The following is a 23,003-nucleotide window of genomic DNA, read 5'->3' on the forward strand; positions in this document are numbered from 1 at the left end:
AGGGGCTGTGGTTTGAAAATAAAAGAACTCATTGTCAAAGGAGTTTTCCTTTGTCAAAAGAGGTAGGTAGTAGTTGAGTTATTAATAGGTAGGTGGTGTTAGCTAGTGGTTGGATGTTACCATTAATGTTCATGTCTCTTTAGAATGCTATATAAAGAGACTTATGTAAGAGGTGAAGACACAACTTATGAATTGAAACCAAATTGCTTGCTAGCATTCCTCTTCTTTGGAGAACCCTTGTGTTTGATCAAGGTAGGTTGGTGTTCGATCCAATCGATCCACCTTGCGGTGTGAAGCCCGGGTGTTACGTGTTACATTGTTATTGTCACTCTCCATTATAGTTCTGCCCCTATTTGAAGATCTATTCAGCCCGTTATAATACCATTCTAGTTTCAGCCCTCTTTCCCATCTAAACTCTGTTTCACCTTTGTCCATTAAATTTGCAATTGACTCCCTGTGAAAAGGTCCTATTTGGGTACTGTTTTGATCAATCAAATTCGGTATCTACATTAGTACCAGCATTGGTCTTAGGAGGAGGAACGATCTTCTCCAACAGTATCCTGTGTAGGCTTGAAATCAGACGTTTCGCCATGTCTCAAGTACCTTGGAGTGAAAGCAGAGCTGCCGATGGTGGATCTCTTTAACAAGGATTTGAGAGCAAGTATCGCTGAGCTTTAGGGTTACAAAAGAGGGTTTCTAGTCTTCTTGAGCTGAGTTTATGTTTTTGAAGTCAAATGACTTGATTAGCCTTGAAAGACGTTTTGGCCAGGTTTTTTTCAAGGGTGCCTCCGCATTTTTCTCAAAACCGTGCCCATGCCCAAGAAGCTTCAATTTGGAGCTTCTCATTTCTGAGAAAAAAGTGTGCAAAGAGCTGCTCCATCCCATTTTCTTGAACTGGCACACTTTTTTTGAGCTGGATTACCGTACAAGATTTTAGCTGTTTTGGTGCCCAAAATGGAATTGAGCACAGAGACAGAGAAATGAGATGGTTTCCATACAACCCCTTATATGAGGGACTTGTTGCTACATGTAAAAATTAGCTACAGGCGGCTTCCCACAACATGAGCCGTCTCTTTTCTCTTCTTTCCCTTTTGCTTGTTTGGTTGCAAGATTCTGGTTCCATAACATGGTACCGAAGCTCCTTTGATCAAATCATGGGTGTCTTATTCTTCCTTCTGCTGATTTCCTCCCCTCTCCCTCTTCTTAAGCCCTGTGGTATGAATCCATGTGTTGCTGCTTATGCTGTGCCTTAAGCCTCCCTCTCTCATCAATGGAGTGCTCTGCCACTGCCCACAAGATTCTTTCAAGTCGCTAAGTTGTTGACTCATGGAAGATGATATTGTTTCTCCCTTTTCTGTTGAAGTTGATCTTTTTCAGGGCTATTTTGGAAGCCAAATCCTGGTTGCTCCTTTCATTTATTAAACCTTACAATTTTATGATTTTCTGTTGACAACCTGCTGATCTATTTTTTCTATATGTTCTCCACTGATTTATTACTGGGAAGCACACCCTGCCGCTGATTCATTATTCCTGCCCTGTAATTAATGTGAGACTAAAAGATTACCACATTTCCAAGTAGCAACTAGGGCAAAAACCAGAAATTTAGGGTTTCTAGACAAATGAGCCTTTTAGAAATTGATCAAATTGGTGGTTTATGAGGGAGAAGCACTGCTGAAAGTTTTAGCCAGTTTGGGTGGCGAATCGAGAAATATGTCGGCAGCACAAAATAGAAGGTTGGAAGAAAATCAGCAAACACTGAGCCACCAAGATAGATTTAGTGTATGGTTTGTTATGTTGATGTTCTGCTACAAGTATGATGTGTTCTGATGGGCAGAGGTGAAGATATGAAGGGGAACGGAATTAGATGTTTTGATGTGATGGAGGTGTTTAGCTCTCACAGATGGGGCTTAACCTGTCTTCTCATTCTATTATGGGCAAGAGAATAGGAGAGCTCTTGCTTGGGCTGTTTCCGAAGGGGCAGAGGTGAAGATATGAAGGGGAATGAAATTAGAAGGTTTGATGCTGTAGAGGTGTTTTAGCTCTCACAGCAAGGGCCTAAGTCGTCTTCTCACTCAATCATGGACAAGAGAATAGGAGAACTCAAAGCAAAGCTTCATTAGCCAATCGTCAGAATGTGGGGAGCCTGTGTCAAGCCTACTACATACATTTAGAGCAAAGGCTTGCTCAAAAGAAAATAGAAGGTTCCTACTTCTGAAATGAGAGGTTTACAGGAAATTAGAAACTAAGATAACAGATCTAAGGGAAATAAAATATTTAGAAACCCGTGGAAGGAGTTCAGTTTTGTAAGTCAAATAGAACACTACCTGCTGCTTGGGGGACCCACTTTGTGGACATCTTTCGCATGCTATGGTCAGAGGTCTTCTCAGCCTTTAATAGGAAAAATGGGCCTCACTTACTAGATTGAACAGCGACAAAATATTTATGCCCAGCAGTGTTAAGTTGCAACATTAAAAGTGTTTGCTGCCCTTCACTTAAAGACTTATAAGACTCATCAATAATGACAAGAATATCTCCATGATCTGGGTCTGGGAGGCTCAACAACTCTCATGCCCAAATAAACTGGCCCAGTGTCCCAGGGTTGGTTCACTGACTTTAGAAGTGAATCAGCCCCAAGCTTTTGAGCTCCTCTTAACATTTTTCTTGCTAAACAACTTGGCATCTGCATCTACTGGTTATCGTTGGCCAGAATTTCTGTGGGCATATGAGTAAAGGGCGAACTTGGTGCCTAGAGCTTCTACACAAGTGGAGTCCCCCCGGGGGGAGGGGGCAATTTTTCCTATGCAGCCTTACCCCAAGAATTTTTGCTCAGAGGCTTTTTTGGTACCTTGATTATAGACTACAATTATGATCCACCGACCATTGCGGCAACGTCTGCGATTGGGCATATGGGTGTCATCAGTAATGTACATACCATCAAAAGTAATTATCCCGAATGGTGGGAAGGCTTGCATGATACCTAGCTAAGTAATTTGTTCCACTCAACTTAGCAGGGCCAAATTGGAGGGTATGAAAATGGTGAGGAGCATGGTACGAAATGCATCAGCACATTTTTAGTCAACTATGCTGAACCAAGAGTCTGAAGCTTTGGCAAGCAGAGGTAGCAGTGGCAGTGGACTTCAAAAAATAAATCCCTGCAGGGATTGCACTTTGATACTGAATACAAATTGAGAGAGAGAGAGAAGAGAAAGAATGATTTGGCTTGTCAATGAGACAGAGGCCGCCACTTTATTTATTGTCTTGAGAATATTTCTACTATGGTGTGATTGCACAATCACAATTAACACATTAAAGATGTGCTATTGAATTCCTGCTGGCAATTATTTGTGCAGTCTGAAGATAGAAAACCAGAATACAACAAGCTGCTACTTATGATTATTGTATTTACTAGCTTATTGTAGTTTATTTGTATGTTGATTTCAGTAATTGTGAGTAATTAGCTCCTTGATTTGATACTAACTGAACTAAATCATCTGTGTGAATGCAGCTTGTCCTTTGGAATTTAGACAGCCTTCTGAAGTAATTAAAGCATGTGGTGGTTCAGCTGCTCCTAATTCTTCCTGCTGTGGTAAATTAAATTCGTATATTGCGGGGATGCAGAAGCAGATGTTAGTTACAAATAGGCAGGCCATTCATTGTGCTACATTTTTTGGGTCAATATTACAGAAAGGAGGCATCATGACAGATATTTATCACCTCTGTGATGTAGACTTGAAAGATTTCACCGTTCAGGGTAATTAATATTCTGTTTATCTGGTTTATTTCTGTATTAAATTATAATTGAGACTACGTACTCCCTGTGTGTAATCCAAATGATTTTCTCTGTTGTCCCAATTTACTCCTCATTATAGCAAGAGCATATGGGCAAGAAGGTTTGCTATTAAGATCATGTCTCTGAATTTTTTCTTTTAATGTCATGGACTGAAGTCTGCAATCATCAATTGGCTGTACCATGCTATTTCTTGAGCAACTGATGGTTGAAAACCATTAGTTTAATTTCTGTGCAGCACCTGGGGTGGACTTCTACTTTGTAGAGGCCATCAGTTTTGTAGTCTAGAGTGAAACTCTGCTGTCATTTGAATTGCCTCTAGATCCTTGTCAACTTTCTTTCTGGGAGTTTGAGGGTATGATTCTTTTTTTTTCATTTTTATGGTAGAAAAGTATGATGTGGTTGTGACTATTTTGGAGGAAGGGGGAAAAAGAAAAGGGGGGGGGAGGCGGAGGGGAATTTTATGAAATTATGCGACCTGCAGCAGTCATTCATTAGATGTGGCACATTTGCAATATTAAATTACACCAGATGCCACCTCACTCTTCTTGTATCATCTTTTGTAATCATTATGTTTATTTAGTGTCCCCCAAGAATGTTTATGTAGTACGCTATACATGGCTAGATGCACTTGAGCTGTACTACCTTTGGAATGCCCTATATAACAAAGATATGGTATGGCTGTAATTTTTCTCTTTTCCCCTAGCTGTTTAGCTCAGCTTTCATAAACTCATGAACCAGCCCATATGCTAAATTCCATTCTGATTTGCTGACTTGGTAATTTAGAAGGCCTTCAAGTGTTGCTCATTGAACTGTGATGTCTACATCTCCAGATTTTCTATTGATTGCATGATATTTTGTCTTTTAATACTGGTGAGATTATAATGACTACTAGATTTCAGTATTCAGTTAGTTATTTTGTGACTGTTTCTGATTCTGCATTGGATACAAAATTGCAGGGTGTCTTCTTTCAAGCTTGCCTACTGATGTGGTGTATGATAACTCCACGGGTTTTGGCTTTACCTCTGCCTGTGATTTGAGTGGCAACATTGCTGCTCCATGGCCGTCATCTTCCTCGCTTGGATCCTTGTCCCTTTGTGCACATGGTAACTGAACTGTAAATCATTACATAGAAGCTTCAGTTTCTATTTATTGTTATGGTAATTTTTTTTAATGACATTTTACAATTCTGAAGAAGCCTGTAATAACAAGGTTTCCTGCCTGAGATCTTGGCAACCTAAATTTTGGGATGCTACGGATTACAACAAGAACAACAATTCACCCTTATTCCAACTAAACAGGGTCAGCTGTATGGATCCTTGCCCTCCAATCAGCTCTATTTGAGGTCATGCTTGGTACAAGGCCTATGTCTTTCCTTCCACTTTTCCTTGTGTTATTTTTAGTCTGCCCTGGGGCTCTGTTAATTCATTCAATCTGAAATCCAATCATTCTTCCTAACTGGAGCATCCACAGGCCTTCACCGTACATGGCCATGGCACCTCAAATGACTTTTTGTAGCTTGTAGTGTATTGGAGATACCCCAAATGAGCTTTAATATATATCCCTTACTTCCTCATTCCTAGTATATGAAGCTTCTTGGTTGCCTAACATTCTGCACATCATCAATAGTAGCTGGTCTTATGAAGTTCTTTTAAAACCTTCCTATGAGTATTATAGGAATACACAGATCACACAAGACTCCTGGTGCAGTTCACACTTAATTCAATTTCACTGTGCAACATCATCTCTGTATAATTTTATTCACGATTAGCCTAGATACTGAGGGATATACTGAAGGGAAATTTATGGTAAGTGATGTTGTAGGATAGTGTTGTGATCTTCAGTGCTATTTCATGAGCGTTTAAAATAAATTTCTCAAGTTTTCCCTTCATTAAATTGCAGAGATGTCATTGCCTGCACTGCTGCCAACTTCAGAAGCCTATGCAAGACCTGGTTGGTAACCTTTTTAAGTTAAATGTGATATTTTCTTATCTTGTGTCTCCTGTAGTTAAAATATAGATTTTTGGCTTCCTCACAAAGGCATCTTGAACCCTTTTTGATTTAGTTAGTGCTTACCTTAATGCCTATTGGAGCATACGAAACAATCCAGTTACTGCTAGTATTTTAGTTTTTTGATATTGTATCATCTTGATCCTTGGGAATGTCATCTCGTTAGATAATAGCTTGATACTTCAGTGATGATTCAAGATATTTGTGTGAAATATGTATATGGGGTAGAATGTAAAATGTGTAGTTCTTGGTTAATTTTTTATATGTTTCTTCATGCAATTGAATATTACAAAAGCCAGTTTACCAGTCTCCCTGTGCTAGACAGTATGGATGGATATAAAGTCTACCAACCCAAAAAAAGAAAAAGAAAAAGAAAAAGAAAAGAAATAGGGATATACAAATGTGTGACTGGGTGAAGTTGCATAGTGATACAGGCTTGGATGATTGCCGCGGCATTTTATGCATCCATGCCTAAGCTATGTTGATTGAGGAGATAAAAACAAAGGTTACTCCCTGAAAATATTTGTATGATGTATCATTTGAAAATGTGATATTCTTTCAACTCATCATATATTCAAATTGCATTTACTATTTCACAAATTTAACCATTCGGTAACCCTTCTAAATTTAGTTTCTTTATTTCTAAGTTATGATATTGGCTAGAATCTGAAAATATTGCTTTGCATCCGTTTAAGTTCCTTATATTTTCATGGGTTTCATTGATGCAGGTGTCTGTTCCAGAGGGTTTGGATTCCTAATACCCATTTTTTGGTTTTTCCTTTCGAGTGTTCTAAGCTGAAGGGAGGTAAGCTGAGGCTCCGGCTGGCGGATACTTAGGTTTCTGGGATGATAAATCCCTGGCTGGTTTACATGTAAATTTTGGTCCATGGTTTCTTGTGTATAGCATTTTTTTTTTTTTGGGTTAATTTCCTTTTTCCCTGCTCCTTTTTGGGTTCATTTTCCTTGATCTATCCATGAAGCATTTGGTGTTTGCAAATGGGTTAGAAATAGTGATCATTAAGTTGGTAAAGAAACCCCTCATTCTAGGTTTGCGAACGTACCATTGACAAGAAATCAGAAACTACATTTAGGGAAAGAAGTCTTTGAAGGAAGTTTCCCTAGGGTTTATTTCACGTTTTGGAGGTCATGTGATTCCCATGGGAGAATTGTCTTACATCGTGTAGCAAGCTGGGGTATCCACTCAATGAGATCTCCAGAAACAGTTACGAACAACTCCTAGTGTAAGAATTTATTAGCATGGGAGAAGCTTCTGAAGGACAACCCACTTTTTAAGGCAGAAACACCTATAAGTCTAATTTCTTGTGATTGAAAAACCCACTTTGTCTACGAGTTGGTGAAGTGGAAGGGAATTTTATCCAGCGTACGGTCAAGAGACGCAGAGAAAAGCACGACTCGTGGGTTAAGCGTGTGGACCCGTTTGGCTGCAAACAAGTATTTGGTCCAGGCTTAACCTAAAGGGGTCAAGTCATGTTTGATACGAATGACTTTTCCATGTAGGCGTTTACTTTGACTGGACTTGTTTAGCATCTTATCATGACAATCAAAAAATAAAATAAAAAAAATGGTTTAAAGTTTTTTTTTTTTTTTTTTGGAATAAGGAGCCTGTATTAAGAGAGTAACTAAATAAGAGGATTATAATCTATAGTATGGTTTTCCAGCAATATCATTACAGACAATAATATCCAAACAAGGAGGTAACCCTTCCGGATCAAATTGTATCTCGCTAGGAGCTTGGAGAAATCTTGCCAATAAGTTGGCTCCTTGGTTTAACTCACGAATATGGTGTAAAATGAGGCAATCCCTACAACTCCGTTGAAGTGTGCAAATGTCATCAAACAAAGAATCAACATACTAGGGGAACTCTATGAGAACCCAAGATCATAAGAATGGCCTCGCGAGAATCAGAGCGGATTTGAATTCTTCGAGCACCACTTTGTAAAGCACGTTCTAAACTTGCCTTTATGGCAATCAACTCCATAACTAATATTCGGTCCTCATGGATACCACCGGTAATAGCAAAGATGACAACACCACTGTAGTTCCGCCCCAAACAACCATAACCACCCAATCCAATCCTTCTTGCACAGAGCCATCGTAGTTCACACATAACCAGCCAATGTCCGGCGGTTCCCATTTCAATACTTTAGGAACCAAAAGTTTAAAATTGACTGCAATGCCCCAGTTATTGAAAAAGTCTCTATTTCAGGCATTATCGGGAGTAAGCTTAGAGATGTCGGTGAAGCGTTGCTGAGTATCCATAATAATCTGCCGAACGATGCCAATACTATTGTGACACTTATCTTGAAATATTTGTTTGTTCCTTTCCTCCCACAACTTGTAAATGCAACAATAGAAGGACAACTTTCTAACGCTACTAATTATATCATTACCAGCAAAATGATCCATTGTCCACTGCAATTCTTCATGCCAAGAAGCTCTGGGCTGTACGGAAAAATCATTGAGAGAGAGGATTGACTTCCACATCTCATTTGAGAAGGTGCAACAAAAAAACAAATGCGACTGAGATTCAACCTCATTGCCACAAAGAACACAAGTCGTGTCAATGGGATTGTTCCACGTCGCGATTACCACCTTGGTGGGTAAACGGTCAAGGGCGGCTAACCAAGCAATGAAGCTGAAGCGAGGATGGCAATGAAAACCCCATATAAGAGCATGCCAAGGGACTTTAGGCTTAGGAAGGTGGTTAGCTTCATAAGCCGAAGACAAGGAAAAATGTCCACTGCTGCATGGGGCCCAAACCATTGAGTCACATGGGAGTTTTGGGTGAAGCTTAACCTTGAGAATGTCATTCCATTTGCTCAAAAGGAGAGGATCATTAATAGTGAGGCGCCACGACCCATAGTCATCTAACAGAACCCTCACAAGATCCTTCTTTCTCCTTCCTAATGCTTCAACTATATCAGAGTTTGTGGTCTTTAGAGGGCCATTTGGTGCCCAAGGATCATGCCAAACAAGAGTATTTTGCCCATCTTTAAGGCGAACTTGAATGCACTTCATCACAATGTCACGAGTCATCAAAATTGCTTTGAAAGTAGAAGAACATCTACTAGGGGTACTTAGAGACCAAATGGAGTCCCTTTCCAACCACCTATGATGAATATAAAAAGCCCAACAAGAGGGTTGATTAGAAGCAAGGTTCCAAAACTGACGAGCAAGAGCAGCTCGGTTCCACTCAACTAGGCTTCGCAATCCCAAGCCACCTTCCTCCTTAGGGCGACAGATGGACTTCCACGCAACTCTGTAAGACCCATGATCATTTCCACCCTTCCAAAGGAATTTCGCCATCGAACTCTCAAGATGATTAACAACAATTTTAGGGAAGGGGATGACATGTAGCCAATAAGAAATGATACTCATAAGCACTGACTTGATAAGGGTAAGCCTCCCTACATAAGATAGAACCTTACTCTTCCAAGCGTTAAGTCGTTGATCCACCTTTTGAAAAAGCTCATTGAAGTCTTGAACCTTTAGTGCTTTGCAAGATAGAGGAACACCCAAATACTTAGCTGGGAAAGTGCCGCTGGAGAACCCCAAATTTTGATAGAAAATATCAATGATTCCACTTGGGCAGTTTGCAAAAAAAATATTAGATTTATTTCGATTGATAGAAAGCCCGGACAAAGTGGATAAATCCGCAAAGAGCTTGTTGAGAGTCTCTGCATTCTTTTGAGTGGCCGCCCCCAAGACAGATATGTCATCCGCAAAACACATGGAAGTAATATCAGGTTTCCTACAATGAGGATGATAATCAAAGAATCCCTCTCTAGCCGCCATGGTGAGAGAGTTAGCAAGAACTTGAAGGACAATCTTAAACAGCACAGGAGACATCGGGCAACCCTGTCTCAACCCCCTATTGGAATAAAATTTGGCTGACGGAGCTCCATTCAAAAAGATAACAAAACTGGGGTTAACAACACAATGAACCACCCACTGAATAAAGCGAGAAGGAAAATTGAGCTTACTCAATAGGTTGAAGAGGAAACTCCATTGCACGGAATCATAAGCTTTGCAAAGGTCAATCATGGTAGTGAAGCGGGCTCCACCCCGATCAAATTGATAGTCATGAAGAATCTCTTGCCCTAAGAGGATATTATCAGTGATCTACTTACCCTCCATGAAGGCGGTTTGATTAGGGCCCACCACCTTATGAATAACCATCTTTAACCTGTTATTGATGATTTTTGTAATGAAACGGTACAAACAACTACTAACCGCAATAGGGCGGAAATCACCAAAAGTATTATGGATTTGCCCCTTTGGAATAAGAGTGAGCCGGGAAAGCTTGAGAGTATGAGGTATACGAAGATTTTCGAAAAAATCCAATATCCCATGACAAACATCCTCTCCAATTATACTCCAAGCTTTTTTAAAGAAAACCGGACCAAAGCCATCCGTACCAGGGGCACTTTCATCATCTGCTTCGAATACAACCCCTTTGATCTCCTCAACTGTGACTGGGCAGGTGAGTAACCTTCCTTCATCAAGGCTAATGGATCTGTCAATTGGGATGTCAAATTGCGGGCATACAAGAGGGGGGGAACCACAAAAAGCATTCTCATAAAAATTAACTGCCTCCGCTCTAATCTCATCTTCATCTGTAATGAGCTGGCCATTTCCATCATGAATTGCAGAGACCTAGTTCCTGGCCCTCCGAGATTGGATTGATCTATGGAAAAAAGAAGTATTCCCATCTCCTTCTTTCATCCACTTTGTTCTTGCTTGTTCTCTTAAGGCATTCTCTCTATCATTTAGGAGGCAAGTATAGGTTGCTAGCTTAGTCTTTTCTTTTTGAATTAGAGCATCTGATAATCCATTTTGCTGCAATAAAGATTGAGTGAGGTCAAGGGAAGTCCGCGTAGCCTCAATTTGACCACCCAAATTATGATACACTAATCTACTCCGACCCTTTAGCTCCTCCTTCAACTTACGGAGCTTAGCCAAGAGAGCAAAAGAGGAGAACATGTGACCTGTTGCTGCCAAGTAGATTGAACTAGGGATAAAAAATCAGGGTGGTTAGCCCAATGATTAAAAAAATAGAATTGTTTCCCCCTCTTCTTGAAGCTGTGAACATCAATGCTTAGTAACATAGGTGAGTGATCAAAAATACCTTTATTTGCAAAGTTGACAAAGGAAGTAGGGAAAGTGTTAAGCCAAGATTGATTGACCATAACATGGTCAATTTTAGAAGAAATTCTATTCTCCCCTTCACTGTAGTTACTCCAAGTAAAACGGTGACCAATACGCCGGAGATCAAAAAGGTTCACAACATCCATGCAATTACAGAAGTGTCTGTACTTGCGAATAGGAGTAGGACCTCCACCCACCTTGTCATCTGGATTTAAATAAGCATTAAAATCTCCCATAAGAACCCAAGGAGATGAGACTTGTGAACCCAACCGAATAATGTCCTCCCACAACGATTCTCTAAGATTGTCGTTAGAAGCACCATAGATGAAAGAAACCATAACAGAGAACCCATTTTGCCGAGAGGTAACAGAAAGGTGGATCATTTGATCAGAGATATACAGACATTGTGTAGTAATTTCACCAATGGTTTAAAGTAATTAAGTATGATTTGGAAAAACCAAGCCAGAAAACCACATTGTATTTATTCATTTATGGTGTTTCCAAGTTGGTCAAGATAGCAATTGATGTATTCAGTTTGAATCATCTGGATTTCCTTCTTACAAAACTCCTTAGCTAAGGATGTTTATGGTTATGAGGCCAAGCTAGCTTTGATCTTGATGAGGATAAAATAGCACCAAACCAGGTAATCGGGTTTGACCATGGTCGCGTCAATAATCCTAGGCGACACTGGCATTGAACCAATAGGAAATGTGAAGATGAAGAATCCAACTGGTATGGAAAGAAACGTGTTATCGAGGAATTTGGGATACGCGATCGTATCATATGACTCCAAAAGAGGGGGAGAAAACCCTAAGATTGGGTGGCTACCTGGAATGATAGTGAGTTGATCCAACAGTCAAAGATGAGAGGTAAACCCTTTATAAATTAAAGTATTACGTAAAGCATATATATTTGAATCGTTTTTCCTCCATTAACGTTATTCAATTAAGCTCTGCAACTAGCCAGAGTTCCGTGGTGTTCCAACTATTGATTTAACCTTCGGAGGTGGTTTCCCAACTGAGCGATTGGCCCAAGTCTAACCTTTTGCAAGTAAGCTCAAGGAACCAAGGGGAACAAAAACACACAGGCGCGCAATGGGAAACGCTTCACAAAAGCCATGGTAGACACCAGATCTACAAGACATCAAAGTCAAAACTTCCGGCCTCCAGGAGAAAACCTTCCTCCTCCTGAGGGAAATCGTGTTTGTGAGGGTGAACTTCGCGAAGAAGAAGAAATAGTTAGAGGAGTTCGCCTGAACGACTCTAATGGTGAAGTTCAAATGGTTCCAGTCATTTAGGAACAGATGAATCATATGCAAATTCAATTTCTAGAGATGCAGCAAATGTTGCGAACGATGGCCAAACGTCCAAGAGCACGCAAGGAACCCGAACCTCCACAATCGTGAAGAAGCAAGAAGGCAGGCTCAAAGGACTAAGAGAAGAAATCCCGGTCGGGGAGTCTCCGAAGAGACGAAACCCGACCGAGGACCGAACACAAGAAAGGAACCAAGGCCCACAGGAAGCACAAGAAGAAGGACCAGAAATAAGGATGACTGGTGAGTTACCAAGGAGAGATGAACAAGACGTTCAAGATCATGCACAAGGGAGTCGTAACGGAACTCTCACCAGGATAGAGCATGGAGTGCAAACGCACACGGGACACCCAACGCTGACCGAGATAGCCCGAACGACAAGCACCGCGGCATAGACGGCAGGGGACAAAAAAAGTAGGACAAGTCACGAGGGGCAAAAGGATAGATAATATATACTCAATCATCCGAAAGACCCCGGTCATGGAAGAAATAGCCAAGTATGAATTCCCTTAAAACTTCATGCTTCTTACCTTCTCTCTGTTTGACGGATCCGAAGATCCAATAGCCCATATGAGTTATTACTAGTAGATGATGGCAGTTGCTAGCAATTCAGATAAAATCTTATGTAGAGTGTTTGGGTCATCACTCACGGGTGCTGCTCAAAAGTGGTTATCGAACTTGCCATCGGGAAGGATTCCTGACTTTGATGAACTTGCTCGAAAGTTCATTGGTTGGTTCCAAAAGACTAAAGAGATCCTCTTCACTATTAAGCAGGAGAAGAATGAGTCCATTTTGGATTTCCTAGAGAGGTTTAACAAAGCTACTATGGAGACCGAGAATCTTAACGAACAGGTGGCCAAGACAAAACTATTTACAGGCCTCTCCAACATGTGACTCCTAGAGTTGCTATTATAGGATATGCCAACCACTTACCCCGAACTTGTTCAGAGATGCCAAAAGTAGGTAGAGGTGACAAAAATCCTTGATGCTAGACAGGGAGAGGTGAAAACAACAAATAAGGAGCAGAAAGCTTTAGAAAAAAGCCAAGGATCAAGAGCGCAGAACAATGATCCAGGAGGCAAAGGATGATGGGGATGGAGACAACGATTGCCCAACCACCGCGTTGAATCTACTCCTTTGAATGCCCAACGATCTGAGATACTAATGCAGATTAAAGATCAAGATGTCCTAAGATGGCCACCGAAGATGGTAACCAAGCTTGGAGAGAGAAAAATGGACAAATATTGTCATTTCCATAGAGATTATGGATACTACACCAATGAGTGTAAACACTTGAAGGCAGATATTCAGATATTGATATCCCAAGGGCAACTGGAGAAAAAGAGAAGAGAGCACTTGGGAAGTAGAGACCATCTGAAGCCTCTCAATTGAAGAAAGGGGAAAAAATTGTAGGGACCAATCGGTCACTGATCCTCACAATATTCGAAGGACCAAAGCCCGAATCCCTTAGAAAACTAAAAGCAAAATAAAAATTCGTGGGATTAGGAGAAGCAATCAAAAGGGGCGTTTGTACTCCACATGATGATGCAATTGTGATCAAAGTTGAGGTCGGCCGTCGAGAGGTACACAGAGTACTGGTAGACACATGATTATCAATAGATCTTTTGTCCTACGAAGCATATCAAAAGTTAAAGATAGAGGAAGATCTCCTAATGCCAACCTTCACTCACCTGTATGGCTTTGCTGGATCTTCGATAGTGGTGGAATGATCAGTACAACTAGATCTGACAGTTGAAAACTTCCCGAAGGAGACTACCATTCGGGTAAACTTTTTGGTTTTTCGAGAACTCCTTGCATATAATGTCATACTCAGGAAACCTTCCCTTACAAAGCTGGGAGCAATTGTGTCGACTAAGCATATGAACATCAAATTCCCGACCAGGAAGGGCATAAGAGAGGTAACTTATGATCAAAAGGCCTCTAGGAAATGCTATATTTCTTATTTAAAGGACAAGGCTAGACCAAATAAAGCTACGGCTTTACCGATTGATGTCGTGATGATTAGGACGAAGACATGATGCAGAGACCCGAACTCGTTGAAAAGCTAGAGCGAATCCAATTGGATTCTACCAATGAAGGAAAAACAAGCTTCATCAAGTCAAAACAAACAAAAGACTTAAAAGAAGAATTGAAGAATTTCCTTTAGGAGAATGTCGACGTATTTGTATGGTCAGCTGCTGATATGCCAGGCATAGACCGAGGTGTGGCACAACATAAGCTATGGATTGACCCAAAGGCCAAGCCTGTGATCCAAAAGAGAAGGAATTTTTTGATCGAAAAGCATGAAGCTATCAGAGCTGAAGTTGAAAAGTTAAAGGGATCAAGATTCATTGAACCGATCGAATGCCCAACTTGGCTAGCCAACGTAGTGATGGTGAAGAAGGTGAATGGAAAATGACGGATGTGTACTGACTACAAAGACATCAATAAAGCATCCCCGAATGACTGTTACCCTTTGCCCTGAATAGACCTCCTAATCGATGCAACAACTGGTTATGGAACTTTGAGTTTCATGGATGCATATTGGGGTACAAAAAAATCTTGATGAACAAGGAGGATGAGAATTTCAATGCATTCATGACCGATCGTGAAAGCTTCTACTACAAGGTCATATCGTTTGGGTCAAAGAATGCTGGAGCAACCAACCAAAGGGCAGTGAACAAAATTTTCAAAGACCTGATTGGGAAAAACATGGAATCTTATGTAGATGACATGCTCGTGAAAAGCCTTCAGCATTCGGGTCACATTTCAGACTTATCGAAGTCTTCCAGTGTTTTAAGGAAATATCAAATGAAGCTTAGCCCCGAGAAGTGGGCCTTCAGGGTGTCTTCGGGGAAGTTCCTGGGATTCATGGTTTCCCAACGAGGAATTGAGAATAATCTGGTGAAAATAAAAGCCTGATAGACATGGAGCCTCCTGAGACTGTTCGGGATGTACAATGCTTGACAGGATGAGTGGTTGATTTGAACAGGTTCATAGCACATTCGAGAGAAAGATGCTTACTTTTCTTCAAGGCTTTAAAGGATTTGAAAAGCAGTAAAGAAGCAAGATGGAAAAGGGAGTGCTAGAAAGCATTCAAGAACCTAAAGATAATGCTGGGCAAGCCACCCCTGTTATCCCGACTAGAGAAGGGTGAAACTTTACAAGTTTATCAGGCAACTTCGTCTTCGACAGTAAGTGCAATTCTCGTTCGGGAAAAGTACAAGAAGTAGTGGCCAATCTACTATATTAGCCATGTGCTCCTAGATGCTAAAACCAGATACCCAGAGATTGAGAAGCAAGTTTTGGCTCTTATGATGGCAGCAAGGAAGCTGAGACCTTACTTCCAAGCACACCCGATCGAGGTATTAACTACTTTCCCTTTAAACAAGACACTTTATAAGCCAGATTTTTCGAGGAAGATGGTTGTCACATTCCCCCAGCCGGTACCCTAATTGCAATACCCAGAGGTGTGATCCACAGCTTTGAAGATCATTTATCTACAATCATCTTCCCACATAGCACAACCGTATAATGATATAATCAAAAGCAAAGAACAATCATTGTATAAATGTTATTAAATAAACAACTAAGGATGGATCTTAGGAAAGATCACAACGAATATCAAAGGGAGGAATAAATGATACCGTTTACAAAATCAGGGTATATAGTAGAGTGGAAATAAACTCTAAATCAAAACTCTAATGTATTACAACCGACTTAAATAAAAGAAACAAAGAAGTCTAAAAATCAATCTAAGTCTTCCATAGGTTCTTCTTCTTCTTCTACTTCGACTTTCGCCTTCTTTTCCTTGGGCTTGTACACTTGCATCTAAGGATCTACATCCAGCTCACGTTCCCAACGGCGAACAAAATGATGTCTATCACTATCAATGGGTGCCGTCATAGGAGTCGAGACTAGTACTCGGGTCATACTATGACCCACTATCTCCTCCCATTGTTCCGTAGCTACATCATATAGGGACGAGTCCTCACCATAGGAGCTCAGGATCTCTTCCTCTCCTGCAAAGTCATCTAACAAACATTATCCCCAATGGGTGAACTCAAAAGAACTCAGCAAGTAGTTCAATCACAAATAACAACTACAAACAATTCATAACAAGCATAATGCAATATGATATGAGACAGTAATGCAAGTATGCTTCTAACTCTATACATGCTAGTCTCTATTAACAAACACACATTAAAATAGAACACCATACTCCTCTGGGCAGTCTTCAGTTACTCTCCCTTAATAATCTCTGTATCTTGGGTTCTCTGCGGTAGGGTAAGGCATCCATCTCAGACATTCCATGGCTGAGGTTTAGGTCACAACTCTCTCACTCCACTATTGGTATGAGTATTGGTGTGTGTCAGGGTTATACCTAGCCCAATGCAAGTCATCTACTGAGTCATATCAATCTTGGAGTCGAATACTTCCCTTTCGTGCCCCAAGCAGTCCGTTCCAGTACCTTTCTCCCAAGAGTCATTGTATCCTATAGCTCCAACCAACTCGGACTATAGACTCATAACCCTATTGGTCATGCACATATAATAAACAAGAAGTTGTTATGTCCTCTCGCGAGTTGTCTACCAGTCTTGAGTGCCCATGAGCCCAGGTTTATTATATGCGACCCTACCAATGAATGGCCCCCACAATGTGATTGCGTCCTCTCACGGATTGGATACCAGTCTTAAGCGCCCACAATCCCCATTGTTGCCACAGGTCACTCGACATCAATTCCCTCGCCGATAGGGTGAGATATGATGGAGTTTCCTAGCCAAACACATCTAGACAAGTCCTAGGTATATCATCCAGTAATCGCAGAAAGCATAAGGGGCACCATAGTAATGCGTCCCATATCACCTCCACTAGTGTCCCAAGACAAAAATACCAAAAGGGCATTCCCCATTCCACAATTACAACCTAGGCAATCACATCTCAATATAATTCCAAAATATACAACATATCATAATCCATTCACAATAAAATCAATCACATTATTATAAGTATGCAAATCCACATATGTATCACATTTTGAAATTATAGAGATATAACAATAATGAATAAGTCCTAAGACAGTAGTTAAACCATGCATAAAAGTTCTACCATAAGTAAGAATGTAACCATGTCAATTGTGAGTGAACATACTCACCTTTAGCTTTATTCAAATACTCCGGAGAAAAGATGAAAGAGTAGGTCCAAAATTACCAAAGAAACCCTAATCATACAAGGATTAAGTATTAGGAACAAACCCTAAAGGATCGGAGGTGAAACGGGGTCAAATAGAGAAACCTTGCTATCACAGGACCCCTTGGTCACTTAGCTTGGTCACTCGTGGCGACCAAGGCAGTTGACTAAGCATTTTGTGTACGGACAGAAAACCACAACTTTGATCGAAAACTCATTGTTTGAGTTCCAAACACTCTAAAATTAATAGAAAATTTCTAAAGTAGTATAAGGAGACTATCTATCATGATCTAAGCATCAAACATGGTCATCAGAAAGAAGATCTAACAAATCACATAATAGGCTTAATCCGTAGATGTCATGGATAGACTAAAGTGAATGGGAATTCACTCTAGGAAAAAGAAAACATTAGATCATTATCAAAAAATAACCTAGGAATAGATGATTAGAAATCAAATAACTCAAACAAGTATACAGTTATGAAGACCACACTAGGCTTTACCAAAATCATACCGTGTTGTCCAAGAAAAGGATAAAGTGAATGGGGATTCACTCTAAGACTATGAGGATAGAAGAATGGGTCATTACATTAGCATAAGACCATTCCCACAATCACAATAATGGGTAGAAACAGAATAGAGAACAAATCTAGAGAGAATGAGAGCGATTACTAACCTTGAAGAGGAAGATTCGATGGAGGAAACTCTCACGAATGCTTGGGGATTTTCCTTGGCCTTAGAGGGGGTGCTTTAGGGTTCTTCTCATGTTCTCCACAAGCTTAGAGATAAAGTGGCTTGAATTAGATCAAAGTTTGAATATATAGGGCTTTGGAAACCTAATTTCAAAAAATACCAAATATGTCTCGGGAAAGTTTTGGTCGCTTGGGGCAACCAATGCAATCGACAAACTAGTACATTTTGGTCAAGAATTGGTTTTTGGTCTCCGAAAGCCACAAGCTCCTCTTGGGTACTTTTCCAACTTAAGAAAGAGTCTTACCTGGTTCTGTAGGACCTTCCACTTGTGTCAACACTGCACTCATGGTCCATCTACCAAGTCTATCATCATTCAAGTTGCATCTTCTTCCAAAGTCAGTCAAGGTTTCCTTAATAGGTATGTCATCATCAACATCCATTGGTTCTAGGTCAGACCCAATGGGTTCAAATGAGATGACCCACATCTATTTTCTACCTTCACTTTGGGTCTTCGGACCTACAATATAGATTTTTGGGTTAGGTTTGTGAGGGATTTCACAATGGTAGCATGGTCGGTAGAGCTTGGAGAATACCAAGTGGATTTCAAACCCTAAAGAGCTATAAAGACACAAGCCTTAGCTGATTTTGTGGTTGAGACTACAAACTTTGTTGAGGAAGTTACCGAACCAACAACCCCGAACACGTGGAACATTTATGTGGATGATTCAAGCAACAAGCAGGGAGCAGGGGCATGTGTCGTATTGAAGAGTCTAGGGGGATTCATCATCCGTTATGCACTAAGGTTCGACTTCAGGGTAAGCAATAATGAGGCCAAGTATGAAGCTTTCCTAGCTAGCCTTCGGCTAGCAAAGGTCCTTGCTATATCAGAGCTAGTGTTTACAGTGACTCCCAGCTTATTGTTAATCATGTACAAGGAGAGTTCGGGACAAAAAAGCCTCGGGCTACAGAAGTATCAAGAAATTATACAAGTATTGAAAAAAGAATTCAAAGAAGTTCAAGTTTTTCAGATCCCGAGGAAGGAGAACGCAATGGCAGATGCACTGTCAAGATTGGTGAACGTGAAGGAGAATACCCTTGAGCCTTTGGTCTACATTGAAGAGCTAGGCTTCCCGAGTACTAAGGGGAAAGAAGTATCATACGTGGAAGATGAACGATGCTGGATGGACCCGATTGTCGAGTACATTCGAGATGACAAACTGCCCAAGGACCCAAAAGAAGCCAGACTTAATTAGGGTTCTAGTAGCAAAGTTCACAATCTAGAATGGGAGGTTATACCAAAAATCCTTTGTTGGGCCATTACTCAGATGTCTAGGACTAGAAGGATCGAAAAGAGCCTTAGCGGAAGTTCATGAAGGAATCTGTGGAGCTCAGATGGGTGGACAAGCCCTGGCACACAACATACTCAGGCTCGAGATATATTGGCCAAAGATACAAGAAGATGCTTTGGAGTAGGTGCGTCATTGTAAGAAATGCCAAGTACATTCAATAGTGTCAAAAAGACTAGCTGCACCCCTAACATCAATCCTTGACCAGATCCTGTTCACCACGTGGGGAATTGACATCATGGAGAAATTCACCAAGGCTTCTAGCAGTCGGGAAAACTTGATCGTGGCAATAGATTACTTCACCAAAGGGGTTGAAGCAATTCCAATGGCCACTATCACCGAAGAGAAGGTAGAGAAATTTATGCTAGAATCCATCATACACAGGTTCAGCATCTCAAAGGTCCTTGTTATTGATCATGGGACACAATTTGATAATCCACAATTCAACCTATTTTGTGGAACTTACATGATCGAGCACCGAATGTATTTAGTAGCATACCCCCATAGCAATGACCAAGTAGAGGTAACCAACCAAACCTTGCTAGATGGAATCAAGAAGAGATTGGAGTCCAACAAAGGGTTGAAGAACTCCCGAACGTGCTTTGGGCTTACTGAACAATGGCTCAAACACCAACGAGTGAAACACCATTTAAATTGGCCTACGAGTCGGAAGCGTTAGCTCCGGTAGAAGTAATGGCTGGGACTCTAAGAGAACGGGAATTTGAAGAAAAAACTAATGAACAAGGCTTGATAGATCGCTTGGACCTACTAGACGAAGTTCGAACAAAGGCTATTGCTCGAACTCAGTACTATCACAGAAGCATTGCGTCACACTACAATGCTCGAGTAAAGCGCCGATAGTATCGTTTGGGAAATTTAGTTTTGAGGAACACTCTTGTTTCAGATCCTCGCCACCAAAAGAAGTTGGATCCCTCCTGGGAAGGACCATACATGATCGTGAAGCCAGTAGGATCGGGCACTTATAGATTAAAGAATCCAATTACTGATCAAGAGCTGGATTGATAGTGGAATGTAAGGCATCTGAAGAAGTTTTATCCTTAATTACTTTTTGTACTCCCGAATGAGATTTTTTTATATCAATGTAGTTAAGGTTTAATAAACCAAACCTCTTTTGAATGAGGGGCAATATGGGTATAATGTTAGAATTTCAAAAGGGTCCTATTATGACCGAATGAGACCTTCCAACACTTAGAGAATTTCTTCGAAAACTCCCAAGTAAAGGCTTCGGGTATCCCTGAATGAGACCTTCCTACACTCAAAGACTTTCTTCGAAAATCCCTAAGTAAAGGCTTCGGGTATCCCTGGATGAGACCTTCCAACACTTAGAGAATTTCTTCGGAAATTCCTAAGTAAAGACTTTGGGTATCCCCGAATGAGACCTTCTAACACATAGAGAATTTCATTGGAAATTCCTAAGTAAAGGCTTCGAGTATCCCCGAATGAGATCTTCTTACACTCAGAGAATTTCTTCAGAAACTCCTAAGTAAAGGCTTTGGGTATCCCCAAGCAAGGCCTTCTAACACTTAGAGAATTTCTTCGAAAATTCCTAAGTAATGGCTTCGGGTATCCCCGAATGAGACCTTCTAACACTTAGAGAATTTCTCCGGAAATTCCTAAGTTAAGGCTTTGGCTATGCCCGAATGAGACCTTCCCGACTAATGCCCTTTCATACTAAGGAATAAAGCGAAGGACTGACGAGATTGTTGGATCAAGATAAATATTGGTAAGTTGGAATATGCTTGTTGGAATTATGTATTAGACAATCTTTGATAACAAAGAAAGATTGTATTAACAAAGGCCATAGGGGGCCAGCCAACCCTTTACTAAAAAAAAAAAAAAGAAGAGGGTGAAAACCAAACGCAGTTGGCGCAAAAAAAAAAAAGAGAGTAGTTTCTTCATTGCTAATCAAGGGGATTTGGGTTCGGGAGTCTTCAGAAGGGAGTTGCTCGCTCGGAGGCTGCTTAGCGTTGTAATTTGGGAGGTCATTATTTTCCTCCATGTCTTTAGGCTCAGCATTGGCTAGGCACTCATCGCTCAACTAGCCTTCCACATTCTTGTTTACCGGTGCATGGTCGTCCTTGGCAAATATCCATATGGGAGCCTTCAACTTCAGATCCTCGAAGACCTTAGCATTGCAAACGTCTTGGTGGAGCTCAGTTGGGAAAGAAGGGTCCCACCTCAAGAGGTACCTCCATTACCTCATTTTGGCCATCCCTGGAGGCCATGGAGTTGTAGCTCACCAAGAGCAGGGTGAAAAACTTGTTGTTCAGATACTTTTGAGCACATGCCTTCCTCAATGAGGGGGTCAATCTCTTAGGACTAGTTTGGATGGCAGCAAGCAACCGATCATGGAGATCCTCTTTCTCCCTTACAAAGCTCTCAACCTTGGCATTTGAAGAAGATAGAGCAGCTTTCAGTTCCACAACCTCCTTCTCCAGCTCCTCGACCTTGGCCTTGGCCACCATTAATTCTCCGGCAGCCTTTTAGAGCTTAGAGCCTCCTCCTTCAGCTTGGCAACCTCCTATTGATTGGCCTTCACTTTGCCTTCACAACGCTTAGCCCAAGCGCTGAGACGACCAACCCTCAACAGAGCTTCCATATATGTATTGAAATTCTCAGTGAGGACCCTATAGAAAAATGAAGAATGGTTAGCAAAAAAGAGGAAAACAAAAGCATACAGGACGAACAACAAAAGAAAAAACATGAATAAGTGTACCTGATGGAGAAGTTCACGAGCTCCTCATCGGGCATGGAATCCAAGACCTCCCGTTCAGCCGGCATTTGGGTGTTAATGGCCCATTCGACCGACAAGTCAAGAGTTTCAAGAGATTAGGTCCCAAGCCCTTAACTTCCATGGAATGTAAGAGCTCTCTTGCTCGACACTACTCCTTTTTGAAGCAGCCTCATTTGCTAAGTCCTTTCTCTTCAACAGGCTCGTTTCCCTTTGTAGAAGGCTCCTACCGAATCTGCAAAAGCCCTTTGGGGGCATTGGAAATGATGGACTTCGAGGTAGGAGAATCCTCAGGCTCCTTCTCTTTTCTTTTGGTTCGAGCTGCCCAATCCTCGTCAGCCTCGAATCCTTGCTTTGCTAAGGCCTTAACAGCCTTGGGGTTGTATCGGGGAGGCACTGCAAGAAAAAGGAGGGTCAGTACAATAAGAGAATAAATATATAACAACAAAGTCAAAGCTATAAGGGCTTGGGAGCTCACCAAGGGCCAAACCCCACCATTGAAGAACTACCTCATACTCCATGGCAAGGCCATGGATCTCCTAACACAATCGGATAGCCTTTATTGTTCAAACGGCCTTGTCCTCGGCAAGAGAAATGGGAAGAGGGTGATTCACTTGGGTGTAGGAGTTCTGGCGGCTCCAAGTGATTGGGAAATTTAGTTTGGACAGTGGCACTCAAAAGAACAAATATTGATGATGCCACCCCTTATGATTTGATGGGCAGGTCCCCTCAGCAAGGATCCCAA

General features: G+C 41.2%; 3 protein-coding genes across 7 annotated transcripts in view; 2 read left to right on the top strand and 1 right to left on the bottom strand.

The window, feature by feature from the left end:
- Positions 1 to 7,896, top strand: part of LOC149005173 (putative GPI-anchored protein At1g61900) — a 37,179-nt gene extending 29,283 nt beyond the window's left edge. For all 5 annotated transcript variants that reach the window (XM_089167741.1, XM_089167742.1, XM_089167744.1 and 2 more), the window contains 4 exons: positions 3,506 to 3,751; positions 4,747 to 4,893; positions 5,690 to 5,740; positions 6,526 to 7,896. In XM_089167741.1, coding sequence (XP_089023867.1) covers positions 3,506 to 3,751; positions 4,747 to 4,893; positions 5,690 to 5,740; positions 6,526 to 6,596 — 515 coding nt within the window. In that variant the 3' untranslated portion in view covers positions 6,597 to 7,896. The remainder of the gene's footprint in view (positions 1 to 3,505; positions 3,752 to 4,746; positions 4,894 to 5,689; positions 5,741 to 6,525) is intronic.
- A 124-nt stretch (positions 7,897 to 8,020) lies between these two features.
- On the bottom strand, positions 8,021 to 11,349 carry LOC149005174 (uncharacterized). The gene is made up of 3 exons (XM_089135807.1): positions 10,947 to 11,349; positions 10,052 to 10,434; positions 8,021 to 9,769 (listed from the first exon to the last, which is right to left on the bottom strand). Exons 1-3 carry the CDS (start codon positions 11,347 to 11,349, stop codon positions 8,021 to 8,023), a joined length of 2,535 nt encoding a protein of 844 aa, XP_088991933.1.
- A 1,520-nt stretch (positions 11,350 to 12,869) lies between these two features.
- Positions 12,870 to 13,172, top strand: LOC149005175 (uncharacterized). Its single transcript, XM_089135808.1, has one exon. The coding sequence runs from the start codon at positions 12,870 to 12,872 to the stop codon at positions 13,170 to 13,172; it is 303 nt and encodes a 100-aa protein (XP_088991934.1).
- The last annotated feature ends 9,831 nt before the right edge of the window (positions 13,173 to 23,003 follow it).

This window comes from Hakea prostrata, chromosome 9, assembly GCF_041222555.1.
Source record: "Hakea prostrata isolate BN-2017 chromosome 9, UWA_Hpros_2, whole genome shotgun sequence".
NCBI lineage: Eukaryota > Viridiplantae > Streptophyta > Magnoliopsida > Proteales > Proteaceae > Hakea > Hakea prostrata.